The 19,796-nt window shown below is 35.6% G+C and overlaps 1 protein-coding gene across 44 annotated transcripts in view; it reads right to left on the bottom strand.

Moving 5' to 3' along the window:
• Slo (calcium-activated potassium channel slo) overlaps positions 1-19,796 on the bottom strand; it is a 157,145-nt gene that overhangs the window by 20,349 nt on the left and 117,000 nt on the right. For 21 of the 44 annotated variants that reach the window (XM_078185004.1, XM_078185003.1, XM_078184990.1 and 18 more), the window contains exons 14-18: positions 14,513-14,563; positions 10,133-10,153; positions 7,456-7,524; positions 2,595-2,627; positions 1,190-1,322 (exon numbers count right to left, since the gene is read on the bottom strand). In XM_078185004.1, the coding sequence (XP_078041130.1) occupies positions 1,190-1,322; positions 2,595-2,627; positions 7,456-7,524; positions 10,133-10,153; positions 14,513-14,563 (307 nt within the window). Of the gene's footprint in view, positions 1-1,189; positions 1,323-2,594; positions 2,628-7,455; positions 7,525-10,132; positions 10,154-14,512; positions 14,564-19,716; positions 19,786-19,796 lie in introns of all 44 variants that reach the window. The other 23 variants (XM_078185019.1, XM_078185012.1, XM_078185022.1 and 20 more) reach the window with 9 other exon arrangements.

Genomic DNA, 19,796 nt, shown 5'->3' with positions numbered 1-19,796 from the left:
ATTAGTGTTTTCCAAATTTGAAACGTATTATACTTTAACACTTAACCATGTAATGCGGTACGGCGATTGTCAGATCTTGTGATTTATTGTCATCAATGCGTACAATATTACAGAAACATGCTGGGTGTCCCAAAAGTCACTTGAAATGAGGAAAATGAAGGATTCCTGAGATCATTAGAAATAGCTTTTCCCTTTGGAACGGTAAGGCGACTGAGCCAATGAGCGAATGAAGTCTAGTTGGGCCGATTAAATTGGCCGCCTTACGCGAGGCGAGTTCGCCTCTCATTGGTCAGTGTTTATTCGTTAATAACTCATAAACGAAGTAACGAATTACATTTTCACTAAGGAAAAAGTTACTTCAAATGACTTCAGGTTTTCCCCATTTCCCCAGATTGTAAAACATTTTTGGGACACCCTGTATGCGTACGATTGCATTTAGTACAGATTACAAAAGCTTTCTATGCAAAGGAAACATTCATGACTCTTGTGATCGGAGCACAAAGAATTTTGGAAGACGGAATTTTTAAAATTTGAATTTTTCAATCACAGACCTGAGGATCATTAGTGAATTATTGACTGGATGTTCGACGAAAGCGATGGACAATTACTGATTTAACCAATGACGCGTGAACATATAGAATAAGTACAGTAGGTCACAAAAGTTTACATTCTAGAATCAATTATTATGTTCCAAATCAGTTTTGAACAGTTTCAAGGGTCGCATAACTCAACACAGATATTTTCTCCTAGGTAAACCTACAGAGAATGTATGTATGAAGGAAAACTGCGTTTCCCGAAATCGAATCGTTCATTTTTTTGTATACTTATGATATTAAATGTTTAGACCATTTTGAAATCGTAACGACTGCCGGACTAATTTTGATTTTGAATTATGCCTATGAAAAGCGAACAATTTCATTTCTGTCTTTAAATCAATCGCCAAGAACTGTTCAATGTATGACAAGCATGCAGACTTTTGTGACCGACTATAGGCACACGTGACGGCCAGTTAAGTGTTAAGTAACTTATGCGGTGAGATCTACACGCAAAATGAGCCCCAGCCGCACCAACTTTTATGCAACATTATTTCCGCACAATTAATCGTGTTTCTTTCTGTTTCGTGAATTACGCACACTTGAACTCGTGGATATGAAATCGTATCTTGTATTGATCAAGAGTAATTAAATACCTTTGATTGTACGGTTGATTCGGACTTGTCAGGGAATCGTTCGGCGCTCGGTTCACGTTTGGTTTCACCTTGTTTACCTGCTTCGTCGAGTTCATCATGGTCATCCCGACGGAATTTCGATGGTTCCTCATGGCTGTAACACAACGAAATGTTCATTCAGACCGATACGACATGAACATCATAACTTTGTAACCTTGAATCTCTCCTTTCACCTTATCGATACAAAACAAATGTCAAAGGAAAACATCGTTTGTACGAAAACAATGAATATTATGACAACTAAGAAATCTCTCTTAACATTTTCTTGTTTGTTCTTAATATTTGTCTCTTGGGATCGAACAACAACAATGTCTTCCCATGAACCTTTTTTATTATTAAAAACAAGTGATACAGTCGAGATAACATAACATATCCGTGCTTGTAAACATGAGTAAATATACACAGGGTGGGTCAGTTGAGATGGGGTGCTGGAATATTTCCAAGTAATTGTTTCCTTCAGAGAAGACAGCTGCAGTGACCATGATTTTCACATGCGTCGATGTCTTAAATAAATCTTTCGATCAATGTTAACGAAACATTGCAATATTTGTTAAATTCTGTTAAACGAGGAACAACAAAATCCATTTAGAAGTTACTCAAAGGAGCGAGCTTGACAACATGTAACAAGATCAAGATCACCGGAGCTGCCTCGCCCAAAGCAAACATTTGGCATTCCCAAAGCTGTTGATTCCATATAAAAATGTTTCAAATTAAATTTAAATGATTTCGAAGCACGCACTGCTTGACCTTAGCTTTTGGTAGCACACAAAGATCATTGGAAGGTCAAGTTGAAATGGAGATATATATTTTTGAAAGTACTGATCGCTGTAACGTACGATTTTCTACAAAAACATATTAAACCATTTGTGACCAAAAATCATTAATTCAGTTGATATTCCAACTTCAAAATGGCGTTGGTCGTTTTAGTAATACCAAAATATCTCGTGAATAAATGATTTTCAACCATAAGTGGCTCAGTATTTTTTCATACACAACTACAAGCTCCATCGACTAGTATTTCCAAAAATATACGCTACCTTTCGAAAAAGAAAAGCTTGACCTTGAAATAGCCTTTGTACTCATTTACAAAATGGCTATGTATATCGTACTGTACCCCGTTTAAAATCATGAAAGTTTAATTTAAAAATGATTTTTCGATGGGATCGACATTTTCGAGAATACATAATGTACCATGTAAACAATCGTGACTGATTGTTAAATCAGTAAAAATTAACATCAAGATGATTTCGATTTGAATAAAATCAACATCTGGTCACTCGGATGAGTCATTAAGATCCTCGTACGGTGCAACATTGATTAGAGAGTGTGATGTAGGATAGGCGAAATAGGTTCGTTCGAAACTCACCGTTAGGGTCGTCTCGATCGCGACTGACCTCACCTACAATTAATAGATCAGCATTAATCGGTATCTGGACATTTAGTCCGGGGCAGCTAATAGACAAAGCAACAATGGTTAAGACAGAGTGTCACACTGATCGTGACCTAACACACCCCCCTTTATAGCGTATTATACTTGTTATCAGCAAGAGCCTACAGCCCCATGCTTTCAGGCACGCATACTTTGTCCCTTGCACGTGCCGCCATATTGTTTCTTGATGGCCAACGTTGCCAGTGACGGTCGACGAACTATATCTATACTCCAAAAATGCATACATTTTTCATGAATAAATATAAATAAATATTATAAATAAACATATCGTTTTAATTTATCTGTTTATCTTGTGAAACATCTTTCTACTAATCTAATCAATTTAAACTTAAGGGACATAGTTTTTAAACGAATAAAATATAAAAGATAAACAAGTATAGATAGATATTAATATTAATATATTTCTAATATAACGAAAAGACTGTTTCATATTTCAAACTATACGGTATATTGTATAAGAATATATCAATATCTCAAATTATATAATGCGATAATTATTGCGTAATAATTAACTACTGCCATTAACATTCATGAATAATCAAATATTCCATGTAATTTTATAATTAAAATTAAAATACACAATACCGTATGTAGTAACGTAATAATAAAATTTTAATTGTCACATTGAAGCATTATAATGTTCGTCATAAATTACGATCGTAATACGATGTACTATAATATTGATATATTAAAACCAAAATTAAATTCATAATATGTACTATAATATATCAAATATATAATTGGACTTAATTATTCTATTGTAACGTACACTATAGCATATACATACATGTAATATATCATGTAGACGGTGCCACATGATATAACATTACAATTATATAATAATAAAAAGTTAAATCGAAATCGTGTTCATTGTGAGTATTTTTAAATTAAAAAATCCCATGTATTGTTGAAGAATGGTATAGTTAGCGACAACTGCCACGTCGGCCATCTCTATAGACGCGCACGCTAAGCGGTCCGCAGCGGACAGTTATCAAGCGGTTAGGCACCTGTCACGATAATCAGATGAAACACCACCTATACGTAATTATAAAAAATCGACCAATATAAAAAAAAGTCAAAAAACAAAGAACCAACATACGAAAAAATCGAATGAAATAGAATAATATGGAAATGTGCCCTGTCTAGTGTTACCATTGGAAAGAAATTGTAATAACAAATGTGTCGAATGCTACCGTGCTCTCTACAAACTATGTATAGTATATTATCCGTTTGCAGTCGATAATATAGAAAATGACACAAAAAAACGTACGATCATGTAATAATAACCGATCAATGTACTATATAATATAGATAATGTATACTCATAGAACACGTACAACTGACACACATCGAGAACAAAATATATATAAATATATATACTGAAAAACTGTACCCTAAACATCCTAAATCAAATATATGTACGTTCGCATATACGTACACAGTGTTCGTACGATCTTCGTATATAACACGTGTGTATGTGTATACTCCAGAACATAGAAAAATAGAAAATACTGAATCACTGGAAAACGTTTCCATCGAAACAGCGTTTCTCAGACCGTTCGTGTCAATGATTAGCATTAAACGACGATGGCCGGGTCAATTTTAACCCGGGTAAAATTCCAAATTGAAATTACCTTTCTGCGACTGTTTTTCTTTATTGCAAAAATGTGGCTTCCCAGGGATCAGAATTCCAAAACTTGAATTCATAATGGTCGAATTTGATCATTTCGTCGTTTTGTCAAGGTAACGTCAATAATTTCGTCGATTTGTAAAAAGCAGCTTCCAAGATTGGGCAGTGAGAAACACTGGTTTTGATTCGTTCTCGCTACACTACTTACGCAGACGAACACCACAATAAATTTCGGTTCTCGTAATTAGTGACGGAGACAATTAGACTTTTCAATTAGAATTTCTTTCCCAATAAAATGGTGTGCGCTACCAATCGTGAGGACCAATTATCGCTTAGTCAAATATCAGTACCTCGAGTAGCCGGAATTTCTCGGGCTACTCGGCGAACTCGTGTAACCACTCGTCTAAGATGAAGTAATTAATAATGAAATAATTAAATCTACAAGTTTATACAGGATGTCCCAGCTGACTCTGGCACCCTTAATATCTTCCCTACCATTGACAATGCCAAGAAATAGCAAAGCGAGACATGATTACATTCGAAAAGATGAACATACTGATGAGAGAAATATTATTTTCTGGGTCATACTTCTTGAAAACTCAGGATGGTTGATCCTTCCTTTTTCAAACCATACATTTCTTCGTCGAAATTCTTGTAGAGCATGAAGAAACGAATCGAAGGAACCGATCGACCATAAATTCTAATCATTTAATGCAGAGATAATTCTTTCTGAATGATAACTTTCAGACAGGATCGTAACTTATGGTTATTGGGATCGTTGATTTCGTCTGTCTATGCTCCATAAAAATGTTAAAAAAAAATATATGGAGGTCCATTTGAAAAAACAATTTCAACAGTGAAATTTCCGAAATTGCGGCCTCTAAAAAAATATACTGCTTATCACGATATTTGTTCTTTCGAACCTAAACATATCGTACTCTGACATTTTTGGATATTGTCAACGATGAGCAAGATATTTGAGGAGTTATAGTTAGCTGAGACACGCTGTATAAGTGACCATGATGACGTCATAAAGCTACGAGATTTTATGGCGATTCTTAAATGATTCATAGTGAATTATAAGTGCTAAGGCTATCAATGAATTGTAGAATGGGGTGAGATAACAGATTCTTAACAATAAAAAAGAGAGTTAAGTGATGATTCTAGTGATTCTATAGAAACGAAAATCATTTTACTACCAATTACTGTACAAACGAAAAAGAAACTACTGAATAAAGAATCTACAACGCATAAGTAAGTAAATGAGTAGAATCGAGAAACTGAAAGTATTATAACGTAACTATACAATAATGTGTCTACTTCAGCTGCATGCACCCGTCGAAACCGGAGAAAATAGTTATCAAATATAATGATGATCAATTTGTTTTTCCAAAATTTTTCTGATTTTTCCAATTTCTTTGCTGTTAAAACGTTTTTTGATAGTTATTTAATTTAAGCAGTGCTGGATCTTTTGAAAACATAAATATAATACAGTATCAAGAATGTAATCAGACACATATAAATGATTGATGGCATTTTTAATATACTCTACAACAATGTTAAAATTATGGCGAATTAGTTTAAAAAATAATTACTTTCAAATGTACTGGTAAAGAATAAAATATCTAGTAACAGACTTTCATCAGATATTTAACGAACTTTAATGAAAAATACTTTTCTAGAATAGAAACATAATCGATTGGATTATTTGCTTTACTGAACTACGAGCAATTAAGTAATTATTTACTCCAAGTATTTAACAGAGGAAATGAAGCCATAAATGTGATTTTTGGGAAAACAGTTTAAAATGTTGATTCGACAAACTGTTCGCGTTTAAAAAGCACTCTTGGAAGAAGTTTGAAATGAAAATCTTTGGAGCCCAGCACTGTTTCAACAGTAAAATGATTTTTAAAAAATCAAAATTAACAATTTCGATCGATACGATACGTGATCAAACGAAAATTGATCGTTAAATAAGTTGAGCAATAATCGACTAATATATTTAATATGATTAAATTTATTTTAATGTAATCTAATGTGATTTAATTGAAATTTCATCAATTTTTAATAATTCTGCAACAAAATTGTAACTGAAACATACATTTAGAACAGTATTTTCTTATAAATTCCACTTTCGAGATTTATGCTAAGATTGAGAGTAAAATATATTGTACAAAATTTTAGGTGAAAGGATTGCGAAAACAATAAGTTTTTAAATATAGAAACCTCTGTAATTCTAACGATGGAACATTATTAATTGAATTGGTTATTAAAAATTTCTGTTAATTTTAAGTACTGTAACTAATTTATCCACGAAATAAAAACTGTATCATTAATAACAATTGTTCAGGAAATATTTCAACCGTTAATCACAGCTTGCATTAAATATTGCCCAACTCTAAGTAACGATGTACATTCCGTAGCAAAAGACAGCACACCTAACATAGACGACATATTTATAATTTTTACGTAGTCATATAATTTACTTTAATTGTAGGTACATCGCTTTGTTAATACAGTCTTGTGCTATAAGAAGTTCAAGACGTTATTATATTTTTTAAAACATAAAATAGTATTAAGAATATTCAAAAAGTTATTAACAATATTTTCTAATATTTTCTATTGTCAACTTCTTAATATACATTTTGTAAGATTTTTAATAATGTATCACTAATTTAAACCAATCCGCAACAAACACATATTCAAAATTTTCCATATAAGATATTTCAATAGAAAAATAAACAAAGCGCTACTTTGTAATATATTAGTTAAAAGAGCAGTAATAACCAAAGTTAATTTATATAGTTCTCCGTCAAAAAATATATACAACTGAAAACTGTATTTTCGCAACTTTTAACAAACTTTTATCCAGATGTCGTCTCTACATTTTCGTTAAAAATAAAAGGAAATATACTTTCACAATGTAAATGATAAAAATATACGTTCATATTTGCGTAATATAAATATACGGTATATAAAAAGTGTGCCATATTTTTGGTTACGATTCGTATCAATCGGTAATGTAGTTTAATGAGTCCGGTGTCGTCCGTGGCACGTTATGATTGGTCACAATGTACATCGTGGTGAATTATCGAAACAAGGAAGGTCAGCTTGCGACATTGTAGCACGGTTTTGATTGAGGTGTACCTGTACCTCTCACGTGAACCATCTTGGGCAGTTCTGGCGGAGTGAATGTAGGGGGAGGATGGTGGTCGTCTGTAACAAACCACTACACATGTTAGCTACCCTAACTAGTCGACTAATGCCTAGTCGCTACTTTAAACTGCCACTGGCCAGTGCTATACGACTCAACAGTCTAAGAAGCCACGTTCCAGTCCTCGATGCTTTTACCCAGCGACCGTCGATGATTTATTATCGATCATTTATCAATAATTGTTCCCTCGACGCAAATCAATATTAATTCTACAAGAATTAAACAGATAATTTATGATTTGTTTTCGTTCATCACTTTTTATATTTTGATCTCAAGCACGGTCGGTATGCGTGAACTTATCATTGATAAATGAACTTCCCCTAAAGTCAATTATTTAAAATTAAAATAATATTTCAAAGTTCCCTTCTATTTCTCTGTATAGTTTTGGCTCAAACACGATTGGTAAAGTCGTAAGCCCTCATTGGCAAATGATTATTTCTTAAAATCAGTCCACTAAGAACCAGGACAATACTTCACACTTCGTTTTTATAGTTTGGGATCAATTGCGGTTGATAAAGTCACGACCTTCATCTGCTGAACCATAGACGAAGTAAAAGTGTAGACCAATCATCGTGTGAGATTTTCCATCTGCAATACAGACTAGGCTTTACGGCATTGCTTGATTCCAGTGGGACTAAAATTTACAGCGTTGTCGACTAGATAATGCGACGTTGTCACGTGAGCTGGACTCTTTAGACTCGGGAAAACCCCGAGACAAAAGATGATCAAAAATTTGGATAACTGACCTATTCTTACACATTGTCCCGCAGTGCGAGCCCAAGCATGATCAGTAAAACATCAAACTTGAAGGGGTCAGTCTCAAATATCACGTAGCTCTAAAAGATCAGAATGTCACTGAAGACTATAATAATACTAATTGACAGATTATAATGATGACTAGTAGAGCATGTCAGTGGAAATTGACGCGTGGGTCGGTAAGCCGAAGAATCGAGGACGGAGCGTCTGTTGATCTACCAAGATCTAGACACTAATGCGTACTCGTACAAACACCATGTTGAACGCTACCGATCCCAGTGCTGCTCGTGGCAACGCGGACGAGTCTGGAGATCGTCAAGGTCATACATACGTTCCTAAGGTCATTAAAACCACGAGTCTCCTCCGCGTTGTACAAACGTAGCCTAACGGGCGCCAAATGACACGGCCCCACTGCCAAGCGGCGTGCACAGCCATAATCATGCTAAAATTCGTAGAGGCGAGGACCATCGTACCCAAAGACTTCCTATCTGATTCTAGTAAAGTAACGTCTACCGGGCCGTGTGTCCTCACCTCTAGCAGAGTGCTACATAGACGTTCATCATGCAGCGGTAACTGATACGGTGTGGATATTTACTCGACATTGCAAGTGCACGTCTCGGACATAGAAAATTTGTGCGACACATTGGGAGATTTGAAAGAGTGCTCGGAAGATCGTAGAGTTCTACTATGTATCAGAAGCAAGGGTGACAGAGGGACACCTTGACAGCTTGACAGAAAAGGGGTGGGGTGGAAATGGGGGCTGATGTGAAGTTCGTCATTTGCAAACAAAATACGGTCACCAACCGAACGCAGAAACGGTTTTAGGAGGGACTGTAGCGAAGCCACTCGAGATGGCTGTTGCTGGTAACTTCGTATAGTACCTGATCAACTTTTGCCGAGGATTCTACGAGGCCTATATCCTATCGCATGCAACGGTATCGTATATGATTTTGCATCCTCGAGGGAAAATCGCTGAATGAATCCGAAAAGCGTCGAATGCCTACATGGGGTCATATCATGTCTTTTGGAATGATTTTCCATACGATCTGGCACTTCGATGACAATTGTTATTTAATATGAAAAAATTATATGGGTCGAAAAATGATCACGTTACACAAAAACACCAACGGAAAAATTGTTAGCGTCTAAAATCAAAAGCAGACAGACTTTACGTTAATTTTAATAAATTTAATTTTATTAAATTGTTAAAATCAATATTCTCGTAAACTCAGTTTTAGGATATAAGCACTGTCGATAAAGTGGCGTGGCTCAGAGTCCCGGTCGCAACCTGGTCCGCAACTCAGGGACGTGCCGCGAGGTTCGAAGACCCCGACCATTATTCTGACTTATTCCGATCATATTCATGAATAATCCTGGACACTGATGTAATCGAAAACATAATTAATTTTCAGAAACTTTGAAGTTAATTTTATTGGATAGCGTGAAGTTTGACAAAATGATTTTTAAGAGGCATTTGATCGTCTTTCAGGACATGGTGTCGAGCAAATTTCCCCTCGCAGGACAACTGGCAGTCCAGCGGAAAAGACGGTAGGATTAAAACAAGGTAAAAAAGAAAAAAGAATAGGTGTGCATAGGTGTGGAAGAACTCTTCTTTCAGCAGTATCGCACAAAATAATACAGCGTTGCTCTGTAATTGATGATGGCCACATATATAACCTACAATCTGTGATCTATATATATGCGTCTTCTCATTATCGCAAAAATCTAGCGGCAGTGTGATGTATTATATATTAGGCATATATAATATATATTACACAATTACGTTATCATTATCATGATTATTATTACGATTATTATTATTGTTACGATACACCCGCTCCGTGGTGGACTTACTTGCATACGAGAAGTCTTCACCTATGTGGTAGTAGAGGGCGAAGAGAAGAAAGTTCGAACAGATAGACACATAGAAAGTTAGTTAAAAGGGTTAATCGTTCGTTGACATTTTGGTGTACGTAAATTATGCGCGCGCGTTTTGTACGCGTATTATATGCAGTGAGATATAAATGTATCTGTGTGTGATCATGTGTAATTGTTAATGTGTATGGCGAGTCACTGATTAAGTGTATACGCGTACGTGTCACAGATACGCACGCGTGTTCACGATCACACAGGGACACGTGTACGTGGGTCACAGGTGAACTACGAATATGTAAGACAAAAGAAGGTAACTAGATGCGAGGGAGACCGTTGATATACATCTGTCTGTTGGACTGTACCAGTTGCCAAGAAAGCAAATCCGTGTTAGTGCTGTTGAAAGAATAACTTTGCTTATAACAATTAAAATTCCGTCTGTTTGCGGTAACGTATTCCTCCCGTTAAGAGGATCAATGACCCGCGAGAATCATTGACACTGTATTCTCTGTAGTCCGCTAGTGTTACTAGATCAACAATAACGAATTCTGCTATTGTCATCAGGTGGCTCAGAATAGTCTCTGTAGCTACTAGTTCATTGACCATAGACCCTGTTAAAATCATTAGGTCACTGAATATAGACCCTATTAAAATCATTACGTCACTGACCCAGTTCCTGGCTTAGGTCACTGATTAGCCCAGTGATCGTAGCCCGATCTTAGAGTAGATCGATGAATGTAGATTTGCTCCCCATCATTTTTAAAAAATTTCTTCAACTTCTTTTTGCAAAATAGAATTCAGTTTCACTGCACGGTTCTTCCAGAACGTTTTATCCCGTTACCGAGTGGAATACGTTCTTGCGACTCAAATTTCATTTTCTTTGTTACAAACAATTCTGCGGTTTTTTTTACTATCCACTGATGACGTCACCCGCACGGATGGCTACAGCTTTCTTGGCACGGTGTATGTACATATCGCTCACATAACCGACTCTATACACGATGAGAAGAATTTAGGAAATGATTAGTCAGTTACAGAACACATGTTGAATAAATATTTGCGAGGTCTTGATTGACATATAATAAATAATATGTGAACATTTGAATAAGATAGAATGTAAGTAAATAGATCGAACGTGAGGTCAAAGTTTGATTAAATATTACGGAATTTTGTATACTGCAAGGTGTTAGAATTACGCACGGAAAAAAGAATAGAATTTGGAGGGTTCGAAGCGAGTACCGGATCATGATAGAGCATCTCCGTTATGGTCGTTGGATTAGTTAGTCACAAGACGAGTAAAAAACCACGCAAGTAAAGAACGTACACTAACTCTAAGTATTATATGAAAATATGTATGTACTCTAAAGAATACGTCGATAATAAATTAGACATATATATAGTGTATATCGCATATATAATATATATATGTATATCGAACATCGATGCAAGATCAAGATTGAAAAGGGCGCTCGCAACTCGCGCGGTAACCATCGATCAAAAAAGACACAGACCTCCATGAAAGATGGAGCTACATTCCAGACGACATTGACAGAAATGTGTGTAGAGCCTCTTTATGCAAGATAATAAAGGAAAAGTAATGGAAAAACATCACACCAATAGGATATCTCAAAACACTAATAGTAGGTACAGTCTACTCTGAAATTAATAGTGTGGTTATATGTATATATATGAATATATAAATATAAATATATATATATGTATGTATGTACCGAGTGTTCCACCTGACTCTAGAGCCCTAAATATTTCACCTTTTATTAACTATATCCAGCAACGTCAGAAGAAACTATGACTAGGTTTGAAGGACTAAAAATTGCAATAAACAAACAAATTTTCTTACATTTCACATTTTCGGAGATTTTAAAATCATTGATATTTCTTTAAACGGTGCAGTCTTTACACTCTATAAGAATATAAAAGAATACATAAGGTCATGTTTGAAAAAATATTAGCAACATTTAAATCTCGAAATATGTGAAGATATAATAAAAAGTTTTTTTATTTAGAACAATGATCGTGCTGAACAAACTAATTATGTTTTCCACTTTCATTTTCTGGTACTGTTAATAATAGGTGTGATGTTTGAGGTGATCACGTTAGGTGGGACACTCTGTATATATCAATTTAAACGAAGTTACACTGACTAGCACGACAAATATGTATATCTATGCTTTGTACGCAGATCTAATCTCGAATGTAAATTCAAAAGAGTACTTATTGTTAAATAATAATGTTCAAAAAAATTGTTCACTATGAATTTCATAGTTTTTTTTATCGGTACACACTTCTGGTCGTTCACAAACGTGTTTTACACCTGTTCATTTTAATATGTTAAAGATATTGTATTCGTTGTGTTTTATATTTCTAAGTTTGTTTCGAGTATTTTGTCTTTGATTCACATTTGAATTTAATTTTTAATTAATAATTGCTCTGGTATTAATTACTTCGGCATTAATTGCCAGGAGCACAAGTTTCGCTGTAGTATTCTGATCGCATATTTTAACACTATAACAGTATAATTTATTTTAATTACTGAATTCTAACTCTTGTAATTTAATAATTAGGAACATTCAATGTTGAAATTGGTAATTTCTGTCGAATTAAAATTCTAGTCAATAAGTAAAAATATTGAACATATAAATGTGATTGTAAGATAGTAATTCGAATAACAATTTATCTAGATTGAAAATCCTAAATAAGTACGAGACGTGTAAAAAATAAACTCGACCACTGAAATTTGTTAAGAAATTAAAAAATTGCAGGGTCACAACGTTTGCCAACGACCTAAAGTGTCGTTCAACTTTTCTATCGTGTAATCTTCGATTTAATTGCGCCGAGCTTCATCTACTGTTTTCCACTCACTTCCGGTATAGTTATTGAGACACAAAGACCTCTAAAATACTCATGAACCAATAGTTTATAACTGTTTACAACAATTCGCAACTGAAACAACAGTTCACAACTGTTTAGAATAATTCACAAGTAACAACATCAATTTTGTACCAGGCTTGGGCAAATTTCACTTGAAATTAAATTAAAAATGATAACTTGAAATAATAAACTAATACCTTTTCAGTGTCACTAATTAACACAATTATCATTCTTAATTCTAAAATCGACAATCTAAGAAAGCAGCATATTTATCTTCTTTTGCAATCACACCATTTACGATCCTGCATGAATTAATCCACAATAATAAAAAAAACTGTAAAGTGTATAATTATTTATCACTGAATACTATAGACAACATTTGACACATATTTTTTCATTTTACATTTACTAAATAGAGGCAGTCAGGGACTGAGAAATAATGGAACAGAAAATGTGACTATAATCATACTGAATACAGAGTGCACCAGAATTATAAGACTCGTCAGGGGATATAGAAGAAATTTGTTTTCTTTTGCGAAAATGTTATTTACAGCATCGTTAAATAGTTATTCCGAAAAAAAATTAGAACCAATCAGGAACCAATCAGTACAGCTGGCGCCTTGCTGTCGAGGCGCGACGCTGCATAGGCTGTGCCGAAATACGTCAGTCGTACCCGCTCTCTGATTGGTTCACGTTTTTCCTTAATAACTCGTCAACGAAATCCTAACCAACATTTCCGCAAAGGAAAAAGTATGTTCAATTCACCTCAGGAATCGCCCTTTTCCGACTCTAACGTAAACTCTGGAACACTGTGTAGTTAAGGCTCTAAATGCATTGATATTTTAACTGCAATAATATTCCACGTGAAAAAAACCTATTCTTATTACTTACGATAATTAATCCTCCGAGCACCAGTGCATATAGTACTGTGCCGGGGTCATCTCCGATCAACACTGACGTTTTACTAATACAAACGCATTCACGGTTCCTCGTGATATCCTCATTTGCGAGGGTTCGAGCCACATTGAATACAAGTACAGAAATGCGCACAGATGTTTCCGTTGTAGAAGCGGTGAAGGTAATAATGGCAGAACCTAAAGTCGGCGCAGGTAAGAAATGGCACCGGTACTCGAAGGGTTAAAAATAATTTGCGTCAGTTATTTGAAAAATTATACATAAATGTATACACGTAAGTACTGTCTTATAAACATTGAAATAATGCCCACGCCTGTGTCTCGAGCAATATGTCTCGACCGAACGATAAAAGGCGGCCACGTGACATTCAAGTCGGACGCGCCTGTCTGTCGAGCATCAGCGTTTATTCTAAACGCTTAGGACACCAAGGTCGGCGTCAACTCGAAGGTCTCGTTTAATGTACTGAATTTCTTGGCTAGTCCTCCGGGATACACGAACGAAAAAAGAAAAACAAAGGGTGTAACACGTGGAATCTGATCTACACGCGGGGATACATACTTGTTCTTCTAACCATCTGAACAGCTCGCACGCCTTTCCGGAATGTGGCCACTGCCCGAAGGGAGGAGAACCAGAGCTGTTAGTTGTCATACCAAAATAATGTCAACCTAGATGCAGGAGGTGGCAACAGGTGGAGAGGGTCTATGTGTAGATCCAGTCTCCGTCGACCAATCGAACGCTGCAGTAATTTCAAATTTCCCGCTGATCATTGAACTGCTCGCAAATATCCGCAAAGCTTCCATAGATCTCAATCGATACGAAATCCGCGATATCCAACGAGATTCTCGAAAAAGTTTACTCGACTTACATTACAAATTTCTTGTAAAAACAGAATGGTTCTTCAATGTTCTCACTGCAGCGCGACGGTCAACAGAGTAGATTTCGCTGTTAACACCGGTGGTAATTAGTTAATGGCTTCGGTCTACGAGGACGGAACACACAGAAAAACACTTTTCCACCGCGTATGCGGTTACTGTAATCCAAAAGTTACCTCTTTCCCCAAAAATTAATGTTAACAACAACACACATGGTGATATTGATGAATGATGTGGACGTGTGTGACGTGTGGAGGGGATACGGAGTTTATTTGGCCGGCATGTTTGATAAACCCTGGGCATCGATCATCATCGGTGTAGATTACAAACATTCGTCATTTTCTTATTAAAATTGCCTTGAAGGTTTCAAATTTAGGATCATTCCCCGCGTATGCGTGAGGTCAGCCATATTGAATTGTCTTTGGGACACGAACCGAGACGAGGATCACCACACAGCTGCCTTCACTGTCAAAATCCTTTACTGATAACGACGCCGAGTCGTCTTTAGGGGTTGCTAATAAACCAAAGTGTCTAAGGACATTCGATCAGCCATATTGGATCGAAAATTGGTATACTGAGGATTTATAATTTACAAAAATTCAGATAATTGTTTGATTCAATTTCAGCTTCTTTATCGTTCACTATTTGGGGTAGCTTGGACACATAGAGTTTTGAGATTTATATGGTTGTTTGTAGCAAGTGAGCACACAAGTTCTACTCATTTTGGATAGGATATTGGAAGAAGTTACAATTCTTATACAAAAACATTACAAAAAATTGTTTGAAATAGTTTGAAAAAAAGAAATTATCTGAAAAATTTTGAAATATTAGATTTCAATGTTGAATACTTTAACGCGAATTATTTCATTTACAAAATTAACACTGAACAAAATCATTGAGTGTTTAAAGTGTTCAATTTGCTTTTCAGATTTAAATACCTTCGGTTAAGATCGCATGAAGACAACAATACAAATATATGTACAGACCTACATATGTAGAACATGTAGGATGTCATTTATCATGGGCGATAGGTGATACAGCGAAAAAAATTTTCAGTTAATTTTAAAAAACTGTTTACGAATTACACATCATATAACAGAACAAGGTATTTTCCTTTATGATGATATAAAACTATAAAATAAAGGATAGATTTATGATACAGTCAAGCTGAAAAATAATTTCTTGCGACCGAATTTGAAAAATGGTTGAACTTATGCACTCACCTTACCACTCAACTCAGAGAACGAGAAGAAACAAAGCTGGCAATGCTTGGGAAGCTGGAAAGTCAGGAGGACCTCCTAGAAACGAGGGGATTCATTGGGTCTGAACACTAAACAAATAATCGTAAGAAACATTTGAAAAAATTCACGCTAGAACTGTTACATTAATACTGCAACAAAATTAAATCAATAAGGTATTCAAACATTGTACTTGGCGTCTCGTGTTTGATCGTAGAGATCATATGTTGGTCAGACATTCTTTTAAAACAAATCCCATTCTTTAATACTATATTCAATGCAGCATCACCACAAAATAATACTGGAGATTCAGATACTTCTTAATGGATTAGACGTTGCATTAAATAACGTATTCAAAAACATATTCGATTTAAAAAAAAAACGAAGTGACTTTTATACGACCTCTAAGTATTCATTACGAGTAAAACGTACATGAAATAATCAGCCTCGATAAAATATCGTTGCAGTAAAGACGTAAATACAGGGTGAGATTTTCAAAAAGATTTTGTTACGATTATTCTCGATATGTCGCCGATTTCAGATTTTGAAGATCTCTGATCCGGGTACGTGTGAGCACTGTTTAGATCTTACAAAAAGATGCGGTGGCCAAACGAGACGTTTACCGAGCACACCAAGCATTCTGCACAATATTTTTCTGCCCATTTTAATATTTTGAAAATGTCAGCACATACCTCGGCACCGCCTGCGTCAAGGTAAACCTATTCCTAAAAATCGCACATCCGACCCTAAACGAGCCTACCACATTGTCGCCAAATATCAGCCTGTCATTTCTCTAAGCGGAGCACACAACCAAACAGGAAACGGCGGTCGACGTTACCGGCGGAGCCGCCGGTCAACCGATTCCGCCGACGGAACGAATAAACGCCCTCAGAACAATACGCGGGAGAAATAAGTCAAATGGGACTTTGGTGTTCAGCACAACGAAACAACGTTCAATTATTGCCAAGCCTGGAACGAGCAAGTTTGATTAATATTAGTGAAACGTAACAGCCATGAACGTGTAGACACAGAATATACGATCTGAATTACGTGCGTAGCGGAGATGCGTATCTGCGGAAGCGACGCGGCGGTCTTTCGACTGGTAACTGAAGCGAGATGTCTGTCGAATGATGTAAAAGTAACAGACGTTTTGCAGTTAATTCTCCACACTTTGCAGAAACATTTATAACAATGCAAATCTGCGTTAATACTTTTTATTACGTTATCGTGTTTGAGTCACTGAGATGATACAAGGTTGTTAAGGAACCGTGTACCGGAAATCGATCGTATATAAGAAATATGCAGTTCGTGTTTTATTGCACGTTAGGGATTTTACAAACCGCAATCTGGGTCTGCAGTGACGAAAGAGGTCTGTCGGTAAACAATAATAAATATGGTTTTTTTGCTTGCGAAAATAATTATTTTATCAGCCGGAACTTGTTAGCACTCTGAAATTACCGATTGAAAATCTTCGAAACGCAGCAAAACTTTAACTATTTTCGAGAAAAAAATACGATATATTTCTGGCACGCAGTTCCTTAATAAATTAATACATTCTCGAAATAATAAAAAGTTTAACAACAATTTTTATTATTATAATTAATGTAGAGTATTCACTAGATGTGACCATTACTTTTTTGACAACCTGTACAGCAAACAAGAAAAATATTTGTCAATTTTCCCAAATTTTGCTGCAGAATTTTACTCCAACCGCAACATTTGTAATTCAAATGTTGTTTTCTGATTCAATTATAAAAAATGGATCGATGTTCAGCAATCAAATATCTTTTGAAATATCCGGAAGCTATGAATGTTATTGTTTTTGTTATAAAAAATTGCTCCACGTGAAACTATCTGATTTTTTTCTTGTACGATTTAATATTTTAAGTATTATGTATTATGTATAATGTTATCATTTATAATATTTTATAAAAGTATTTTATATTTTGCGAACGCTAATTAATTTACTGAATAAAATTGGACACAAAGTTTGTAAACATGACATTTCGAATTTCAGAATTAGAGAGAATTTTGCAGCTGCTGTTTTCTTTTTATTGTGTAGTCAACATGAATGAATGATATCGTCAATGAATAGAATGACAAATAATCTCTTGAACACTGTAAGTTACAGCGAGCTTCAAACATATTCGTACCAAATAATTTTTTGATTTTCGACAAGGTTTATATTACAGAAAAGGATGACTAAAATCTTCTTGCTTTTAAATATAATTTAAAATTAATTATCACTTGACGTTTACATTTGTAACTCATTTGTCTTTAAATTTTATGGAAATTAGAAATCATCTAAATTTTCATACAGTTTCAATACTATTGTAATTTTTATGAAAAATATTCTATATTTACATTTTAATTGATAACTGTTTCATCATAATTAATAAATACGAAACAAACTAGTCTAACAATAAATTAATCATCTTCTTCTTCCCTGTTTCAAATACTAAGACTATTTTATAATAAACAAAAGTCAAAGTTTAAAATGAAATCTAGTTCAATACAAATATTAAATATTTTCAACAAGTAGTGTTATTCTTAAGAAACCCAAATTGCGGTTCTATTTCAACAAATTATTGTTTAGCAAGTCTTAATGTTCGTATACATAGTTGATTTGCGATAATTCTCGATTTATATCCATGCAATTATACATTCCTAATCACACTAATCCTTAAGCCCGATCCTCAATGATATCTTCGGTAACACAGACCTCGAAAATAAAAAAATCACGAGGTACGAACAATCCACTATTGCCCAACGGTTCACATCCGGCTCGATCTCGACCGTCCTTTATCGGAAAACGATGCTCGGCAAGTTCAGCTCTAGCATAAGCCCAACGAGAACAGTCACGAACTGAACAATGTCAAAGAGCAGAAAAGTTCAAAGTTACTGTGAAGTAAGTGCAGGTGAACACGGAATACAAACGCTAAACTTCGATTTGCACCTGTTTGCGCCACTTATGTTACCTTACCTCGTTCGAAACGTCAAAACTAATCAACCTCTGCTTGAGTCAATCGCTGTCGAATATTGGACTGTCGAATACGAACACAGATACACAGTATGCAACAAACCAGAATCGATAGCTTCGCCAATCGGGATTGAGAAGCTTACCTGATCATTTGGACCAGTAAATCACTCCTCATCGTGACGCAGTGTGCATGCGCTGGAGCGTCACGTGATAGGACGTGCCCGAGCTAGAGAGCCACGTGATCGACCACGCAACAGGGTGTACACACGATGCTCTGCGCATATGATCTTGCGCCAGCGAGCGTATAATGAACCACGTGGGCCAGTGTCCACGCCCCCTGGCGCGTTGTGCGCCGGTAACGCCCAGAATAATACACGACCAACAGTTTTACGTGGAAATTGGACCTATTCGCAAACTTTTCGATGATTCCCAATCCGATTGGCGAAACTATGCATGCCTAATCGCACACTTTGACTCAAACAGAGAGACCTGGTCGGAATAATAATTATAAGCCGGGTTAGTTTTTCAATGTTTTGCTACTATCTGGCAGCATATTAGTCAATGTTCTGTATTTTGGTTAAATATATTATTATTCCGACGAGATTCAGAACATAACTCGAAGATAGGAAACGCAATGGGATGAACAGGATAGGAATGCGTAAAAACGCGTACCGTCCAGGTAACTGCTGTAGGCAGTGTTCCCTTTCACCATGCCAGTCTGCATCATCATCATCCCCACATCTGGAAAAATC

Source organism: Augochlora pura, chromosome 7 (assembly GCF_028453695.1).
Source record: "Augochlora pura isolate Apur16 chromosome 7, APUR_v2.2.1, whole genome shotgun sequence".
Taxonomy (NCBI): domain Eukaryota; kingdom Metazoa; phylum Arthropoda; class Insecta; order Hymenoptera; family Halictidae; genus Augochlora; species Augochlora pura.
This window is presented reverse-complemented; position numbering and strand designations above follow the sequence as displayed.